The 9,185-nt window shown below is 43.7% G+C and overlaps 1 protein-coding gene across 1 annotated transcript in view; it reads right to left on the minus strand.

The window, feature by feature from the left end:
- Positions 1 to 8,495, minus strand: part of LOC129148813 (autism susceptibility gene 2 protein-like) — a 523,371-nt gene extending 514,876 nt beyond the window's left edge. Inside the window, exon 1 of the mRNA XM_054714820.1 lies at positions 8,085 to 8,495. Coding sequence (XP_054570795.1) covers positions 8,085 to 8,387 — 303 coding nt within the window. The 5' untranslated portion in view covers positions 8,388 to 8,495. The remainder of the gene's footprint in view (positions 1 to 8,084) is intronic.
- Between the last annotated feature and the right edge of the window lie 690 nt (positions 8,496 to 9,185).

The following is a 9,185-nucleotide window of genomic DNA, read 5'->3' on the forward strand; positions in this document are numbered from 1 at the left end:
AATCCCAACCTACATTAGCCATTTTCCATTACTTACAAACTGTGGGCTTTCCCCACTTTTCTTACGCCTCCATTTTACCACACATGGATTTTCCAGGACTCTGAAGGTACCACGGAGGTATGGCACACCTTGGTATAGTGGCAAGGCAAAAGTGACAGTAAAGTAAAAAAATATTTGTATGCAATTTGGCAATTTGTGTCATTTGTCAGGCAAATCCTAACTAGAGGTTTGGATATAAATGGGAAATCAGAATGATGAGCTGTAACAGCCCAGAAAATTGTGGCAAGCAATTGACTAACATCAGTCCCTCCCTCAGACTGTCAAAGTTCAAACAATGGAAATTTGAAATGTTTAAATTTCCACATTTCATTCACAACTTCCTAAATCTATTACCTTCTATTAAGTGCATTAACAATTTTGATAGATCTACCTCAGTAAAGGAAGAGAGAGGGGAAGAAGGGAGTACAGTTGGGAGGGAGGGAAAGAAGGAAGGAAACAGGCAGGCAGTGGGTGGGTGAGTGGGGAATCTAACTAGATTCTGAGATGAGACTGCCATTTACACTAATATGTGAAATATACACCTGCAAAGAAGGCAGCAAAACCGACAATTTCAGGCTACAGGTCCACTTGCAAAGGGTGGAATCAGAGACCTGCGGAGGACTGACACACAGCAGCCTGCACTTGTCTGGTCTCTTCCTAGGCAAAGAAAACCATACTAAGGGCCTTATTTCCTAAATTTATTTGGCCACAGGACACTTCTCCCCTCCTCAGTTACTAACAGCATAAACAGGACCCATTCTTTGGACCTTCCAATGATACCTACTGACTGTATACCCCTTACGCTCCAGACTTATGAGAAGAAATGAAGGAAGATCACAGCTAAGATTTTGAAGAAGGAAAACAAACTTAGGGTGTTACAGGTTTAAATTCTTTGCCATCTTCTAGAAAAAAAAAAATTGGCATTCATCTATGGAATAGGTACAGATTATATAAGAAAAACAGTTCTGACCCAACTAACAATGTCCCTAAATTATTTTGAACCTCTCCACCAAATTAATTCCTATCTTGCTCTTCCAAACTTCAATTATCTGAGATTTCAAATCTCCCTGATTTTTTCAGAAGTTTACCAAATTAATGGCAGCTATCTTGTTACCATCTTCTTTTTCCTCTATCTGCAGAATATTGGGTTTAATCCTGACCCTGAAAGTATTGTTTCTTGAAGAGAAAAAAACAAACAAAACACACTATGAGGCACTTTCACAAAGTTAGTATATTAGATTACATACAGCATAAGGGTAAAATAAAATGTAAAACCACTAACCCACTGTCCTCCACTCTCTACATGTGGACACACACACACACACACACACACACACAGTCCATCAAAAAGTGCTACAGGCCCTAGCCAGTTTTCTCAGTGGCCCTCATCGGCCCATGGACTGAAGGGTCCTGGGTTTGATTCCTGGTCAAGGGCACATGCCTGGGTTTCAGGCTCAATCCCTGGCCCAGGTCAGGGCTCATGAGGAAGGCAACAATATGGATAGCTGTCTCCTCCTCACCCTCCTTCTCCTCATCCCATTCCTCCCTCCCTTCCACTCCAAAACTCAATGGAAAAATATCCTCCTGTGAGGATTTAAAAAAAAAAAAAAAGTGCTACCGGCATTCTGTCCAAAATGCTTCTAAATCTTGTAGCCATTGAGACCTAAATTACTTAACTGCTGGCCTCAATTATGATTTTTTCTCAGCATAGGGACCTTATTTCTAATCCTATTATTCTCTAAAACTAAATAATCACTATTTTTTTTACAGTATATAGAACTGTTGCATCTCAGAATCTCTTTGTCATTCTCAATGCTCCTTTTTTTTTTTAACGAAGTATGCTCTAGTTTTGCTCTAATTTTTTTTTTTAACCCTTTTCCAACTGTGAAAGCTAGAGAACACTCTCAGAAAGGATGAAAAGCTAATTACTAACTTTGTGATTCATTTTTTCAATTTACTGGTTCACTTATATCAGGCGTCCTCAAACTATGGCCCGCGGGCCACATGCGGGTGTTTTTGCCATTTTGTTTTTTTACTTCAAAATAAGATATGTGCAGTGTGCATAGGTATTTGTTCATAGTTTTTTTTAAACTATAGTCTGGCCCTCCAACGGTCTGAGGCCCTGTTTAAAAAGTTTGAGGACCCCTGATTTACATCCTCTCTACTTCCAAAAAAAGAGCTGAAGTCGTTAATCTCAACAGCTAACACAAACTGTGTGGAATCATCATATCACAATCTTTGACCTCATCTCACACCAATACTTCTGAAGTGACCTCTGTGCAGTAAAATACTGAAATTCAGTACACACAGTAAAATATTTGAATGCATAACCAAGCACAGTATTCACACTCTTCCATTTCTGCAAACTTTCTCACCACTTAGAACTCCTCAGATCTTAAAGCTATGCACATTTTCAGAAGTGAAATGCAGGAGGAACTGACCCATTTACCTTGCAATTCCATTCTAAACTTCCCAAGATAAAAAGTGAAAAACAAAACATATCTCCACAGCTCTCCCTAGCTGAGAAACAGCAGAAAGGTTCTGACCTTTGTTGAACTAGCACTTCATACATAAACGAGCCAAAGAAACCTTTATTTTAAGGTCAGTGCCAACCTCCTTTCTCATCCAACCTTCTTTCCCGCTTGCTTAAAAAGCAGCAATACACTAGAAGGGACTAAGAAGACAGGGTATAACACTAGAGGCAGCTTGGTGGCATGAGCATTGGGCTGCTATCACACGGAAAGTGCTATTAATGAAAATCACTGACCAATTCTTCCTTCATGGTGGGGTTGCCAACAATCAATGAAAGGGCTGACACCAGGCAGGAAAAGAGAGCAGGAGGACAAATGAACTAATCATCATTATTTACACCTTGCACTCCCCTTACCACTCCCACTTAAGCAGCAGCCTCCGCAGCAACTTCAAACTTCTGTGCCTGGTTTGCCAAGTAGTCTATCATGGGCCCACTCTCCCTAAACTCAGAGATCACCAAAATCCTGGAAGGGATCTATCAGATCTTTCCCAGTATCTCCCATACCAGATTATGGATTCTAATGCCAACAATAAAAGTGTCCTGTGGTCAAATAAATTTAGGAAATAAGGCACATCACATGGCCTTCTCTGATATTCAAAACTCGCATTTCACATAATAAAAGACTTAATTCTGACATAACAAGTCACCCCTTGAATTTTGTCTAGTCCATCAACTTCCAAAACTATTTGACAGCAGATCACATTTTTCTGTTCTAAAACACAAACTCTGAACACCTGGCAAAGCTGTGTTCCCAGCCAAGCATGAGCACCTTTGCTCTAAAACTAGTCTAAACCTCTCAACGAATGGATTTTGGAAATGACACTTTTAGAGAGTAACTTCCGAAAGTGACTCAACCAGGTAGGACAGCCAAGCCTGGAATATTTCTCCACTAGTCTCCTGACTCCCTAACAAGCACTCTTTACTTCCATAATGTTGGACTTATTTCTACCAGGCCTTCCTTGCCCCCAAGCCCTAATCAAATAGCATCTCCTCACTCTTTTTCCTGCATCTTCTTCACTATTCCCTCTTCTTAGAATGCTTTCATTCCCACATTCCTTCTCTATCTATCCAAATCATTCAACCTTTTAGGTCCCATCTTCTCCATGACGCCTTCTCAAATACTTCACCCAACGGCACTCACTACCCCATTCTCTGAAAGCCTATTGCACGTAGTTGGTATTAGGCATCCAAGTGCCTATTTTAAAATGTTGTAGGTGCAGGACTTGTCAGCAAGTAAACTGTACACTCCTTCAAGATGCTACATATATTTTAGGTTTCTTTGTACTCTTTCTAATACCTTGCACATATCAGGCACTCCATAAATATTTGCTGACTGATATGAGGAACATGATTAATGTGTTTTTTTTAAAAAACAACTGAATAAATGAGATTTGACCATAATAAATTATTAAAGCCTATTCACATGGTATACTATAAGTACAACAACTTCTGTACAGCCTATTTGTGCTATCCAGGTGTAGTGTTTCAGGGGACGCCCTGAAACAGAGCAAGGAAATGAAGACCACGTGAAATTCTTGGTTTGATCCTGTAGCCACCAGAAATGAGTCTTCCTTAGTTTTTACAAGCCTGCGGAGCTCCCACTGGCCTCCTGTCTGCTACTCCCACCCATTTCATCTTTGCTTCCCTTGGTTAGTTGTACAAAAGGAGGCTGCATCGAAAATCCAGTGCACAACAGAGGAGGGAGGGTGAAAAAAATAATGATTTTGCGAAGTCAAAATTTTAGCTGCAGTACTCACATGGCTAATTGAGACTACACAAAAAGAAACCCAAATAAGAACAGGACGGCAATATTATCTGGTATATCATGGAACACTGACAGTACTGGAACCCCAACATTTCCATTATACTTCCTTTGTTAGAAGCCACTTTTTTTTTTTTTAGTGAGGCATGACATCTGGGGATAATCACTCTCAACCTGTTATTCAAAGAATATCCAAATAAACAACACCATATCCAAATAAATGGTAATTCTGTTTCTCAAATGCCTAATGAAAAGAACACCATGATCAACTTTAGCCTCCTCACCTACCCTCTTATCTTCTATCATGAGACTCTTCACAATCACATACTTGAACTTCAGGGTGCAATTACTCAAGACAAGTGTCCCTGCAGAATATGAAACTACCTCGGCCAGTTTTACTACCTATGAAGTGTGGGCTTCTCAACTACTCCCAAAGCTTTCATCATCTTAAATATCCAACAGTGAAAAAATAATCAGCATAAAAATGCTGGTTTTTGTTAGGCAAGTTTCTTACTTTTGCTCCAGCATTAGTAAAGGCATAGTTGGGCTGGAACAACTTATATCAGCACATTTCATTTTGAGTCAGGAGCCTCTTTTTTAAAGAGGGAGTCAAAAATCAATTTGTCCATCCATTAACATCCAAAGTATGCTACTCCCGTTTGCCAGCTATTGCTCTGAACTGGCATAAGATACAAGCCTACCTGTATTAAGCCAATATTTCTGGTTTCTTATCACAACACTAGCAGCAGCCTCAAGTTACATGGTGACAACTGTTTTCATTTCTAAACACAAGGCACACAAAAAATAATACATATTTAGGGTACCCTTAGCATCTATAATAATTTTGTCACATACATTTCTATCCAAGTTCATAGCTTAGTTGCCTGTTTCCTAATTAAGCCCTCACATTTTATGGTGATAGCTGAGTAAATCTTCCAAAATGAGTACATACATAGGTTTTATCTTCATGATCACTACACATGTATGTTTGACCATCCAGCCTGGATACAAATGTGCAGCAAACAGATCTACAGAACCAAACATATATTATTTTTATTCCCATTTTGTTTTTAATCTGAAAAATTTACAGCTTTCCTACAAAAGCTGGATCTTTTACATGTGAACACCACTGACAGGGTATTTGATGATATTAGGAAACTTGTTTACTTAGGTGTGATAATGGTACTGTGGGGGTTTTGGTGTTTTTTAAAATCATTACCATTTCCAGGTACATACAGAAATATTTACATATTTCTCATATCAAATCTAGGAGGGGAGATTGAGTAGATGGGATACAGATGAAACATGATACGACATGAGCTGGCAGTTGGTGACCTGGGTGTTGGGTACATTGGGGTTTATCAAACTGTTCTACTTTTGTCTATGTTTAAATTTTCTATAAAGTCTTAAGAAAACTTTTTTAAATGTTAGACCATTTAGACTCACACACAGATGTGTAAATAGTATTTAGATATTAAGGTAGCATAATATTCAGCTAACCAAAGTAACCTGGATTTTGAATTAAGAAAAGTAGCAGAAAAAAAAGATAATCACAGCAAGAAAGGTAATGGTGTTAACGGTACACTTTGAACTTGGTCTTCTTTAAAAATTAAAAGTTTTTCAAGCCCAAAAGAAACTAGAAGGGCACATTTTCTCTCAAATGTCAAATGAATAGATATACACATCACAAGCCCAGGCAAATATTTATCAAAAGCAAAAATGATTTTAAAAACTACTGCGTAAGTTTATACCTATTTCTATTTGGCCTTCAAAAATGTTCAAGGGAAACTACAGACCCCTCTTGCTTACTGAGAGGGGACACGGGGCAGCCCAGGATAACCATACAAAAACCAGAACCACTTGTAACTAGATTTTACAAGTACTGTCCTAAACTAACCACAGATAGCAATCATGAACCAAATTCTAGGCAGCATTTCCTATTAGCATACATGCTGCTATGTCAATTCCTATTTTAAATCAACAGAGAAACAGAGAGAAAGAGGTCACACTGTACAGTACCCTCCCACCTTGGCAAAGTTGAAGCCACAGTTAGAATTATCCTAATAAGTGGTGAGCCTCAACACTCAAAACGATTGTGCACAATCCATTTTAGCCAATAAAGCACCGGTTCTAGAACCAAAGGGTAACAGATTCAGTCACTGACATCAAAATCTATGGTCACCAATACCACCAACCACCCCACCCTTCCTCCCCAACCACTGGCCACCATCCACCACCACCATCACCACCAGCAGCCCAACCAAAAAGCAGTTCAAATAGAAAAAAAAACAACCCCAAAGGAAGGCTTCCGTTTAAAAATATATTAAACCTGACACCCAAACGCACACAGAGAACCAGCAATCTCAACCTGTACAGTTACTGCATGTGAGATTTAAGCTGTCATTAACTAAGCTTGCATTTGATCATCTCAAATAATACCATAATAACAGCACAAAATCAAAGGGAAAGGAAAAAGTTTCCTTCAGGAACCTCTAACCATGCCAAGTGCAGGAAAGGCTAGAAACCAACTATCTTGATTTTGTGCTTAAAGCAAAGCCGGACCAACTCTGCAGAATCTCAAAGCCTCCTGTGTGTGTGTGGTGTGTTGGGGGTGGGGAAAGCAAGGCAGGGGGAGGGAAAAGGGGGTTACATTTATAGAGACCCATGACCCATACCAGCACCAAATCGGGATTCTTCCAGGTAGAGACAGTTTCCCCCTGACCCCTGGACAGTCTACCTCTAACTACCCACCCTCTTCCCCAGAAGCTGGTTAGAGGGCAGCAAAATGTGCGTTTGGAAATCAACACTGCAGGTACCCAAGGAATAAAGACTTATATATACACACAAAGCCAATCAGAAAGAAAAAAGAGAGAAAATAAAACACACACACACACAAAAATAATAATAATAATAATAATAAGGAAAGGGAGAGGGACAATTGGGTGTCAAGCCCTTCAGATACCAGCTAGGATTTTATTCTTTCCTCCCACCAGTCGTCCCTGGTGTACCTTTTTCTGTCCTTTAACCAAATTGCTCATATACACCCATGGGCATATATATGTGCACCAATATTATAATTAACCCTTTCTGTAACAGAGCCCCATGGGGAATACAGAAAGATATTCCATCCTTTCCTCTCTGCTCTCCCCTCCTCCCTCCTTTCTCCCAACCAGGAGAAAACGCCCCCTTCCCCAGCTTCACCAGAAGAAAAAAAAGGCAGGGAGAGGGGACAGAGGAACCACAAAACACCATTAGTCTCCAGTTCCGAGGACACCCAGGAAAGGTATACACTATACAGACACACACACACACAAGCACAGATGGCTCTGTAGAAAGCACACAGAGAACCGTCCACAGGCGCCCCAAACCCAGCAAAGAGACTTCCACCAGCTAAGAAGCCATGATTGGGGAGGGAGAGGAGGAAGGAGTAGGGGCAGAGCTATCCGTGGAGGGGGGCGCATTGTTGTGATGCCTGAACCCCTTTCTCCATGCCCATCTGCTGCGGAGGGGGGCGCGGGGAGGGGGCGCAGGGGAAAAGGCGAGCGAAAACGAGGAAACCAGGAGACCAGGCAGGGCTCTGCGATCCCCTCCTGCTGCCTGTCTGTCCGCGCCCCCAGTTCTCCCCCCAACAATAAGATCTCAGCCTAGACAGACAGACCGGCCAGAGCACAGTGCGTGAAGCTACGGAGCCGGGCACAGCGAAATGGGGTCGTGCATAAAGGAAAACCAGGGGGAGGGGATCCCCCTTACCTCCAGCGCTTCAAAAGTGACAAAGCTGGTCATGGCAAATCCATCAATGATGTCCTCTTCAGCCGAGGTGGACTCTCTCCGCTTCCTCCGCGGGGGTCTGGGCCGGGACGGGGCGGAGGACGGGGGCTTCCCATTGTCTTCCTTGTCGGAGCCCGACGACGAGGCGAGCGAGGGCGCCCGGGTCCGGCCGGCGCCGCCAGCCGCTCCGGCCCCCAGCCCACCCCGGGAGCGCCTCTCCCGGTCTCGCTGTGACCGCGACCGCCGCTTTTTGCGGAGTCCATGGCCCCGCGTCGGGCCATCCATGGCTCTGCCGCGCCGGGGTCTCCCCGCTCGCCGCCTGCCCGCCACAGGCTCCAGCCGCGGCCACACAAAAAAATTGACACCAACCCCTCCCTCCCCCCCTTCTCGGCTTCCCTCCGCCCCGAGGAGGGCGCGGGGGAGACGACGGCCGAAAGAAGGGAGAGAGGGGAAGAAAGAGAGGAGAAAGAAAAGGGGGAAGGGGCGGAGAGAGGGAGGAGGGACGGGAGCGAGGGCGAGAGGCGAGAAGCCCAAGTGCGGGGCTGCCCGCGGCACCGAGGGTCGGAGATTCCTGCGAGCGGCGCCGAGCAAAGTAATGGCTGAACACACAGGTCTCCTTTAGAGGAAAAAAATAACTCACCAAGCAGGCAATAAATCAGAATAGCGGAATGCTTTGATCAAGAGACTGGGAGGCTCCGGGGAGCCCTCCCCGCGGCCATTCTCCGCCGCGCCCCCCGGTCCCCAAATACGACCGCCGCCCCCCCCCGCCCGAGTCAAAATCGGGTCCGAAAAGGTCGCGGGAAAGTGGGGGCAATGAACTTCACCCGCCCCTCGCACAGGAAAACACCCCCGCCGCCTCTCACACACGCCTCGGAGAAAACTCACTCCCAGGCTCCCAAATTTTTAAGAAATGCATCCAGGGGAGGCCAGGGCTTCCCGGCGATCTGAGAGGGATGCGACCCCCCAGAGAGGGAAGCATAATAATGAAATAATTAGGAGAGGAGAGAGCGAAACTGGCAGAGGTGGAGAGGGAGGTGGAGGAAGGGAAGGAGGATGCTGGAGCAGTTGTGGGGTTTGCTTTTC

Source organism: Eptesicus fuscus, chromosome 4 (genome assembly GCF_027574615.1).
Source record: "Eptesicus fuscus isolate TK198812 chromosome 4, DD_ASM_mEF_20220401, whole genome shotgun sequence".
NCBI lineage: Eukaryota > Metazoa > Chordata > Mammalia > Chiroptera > Vespertilionidae > Eptesicus > Eptesicus fuscus.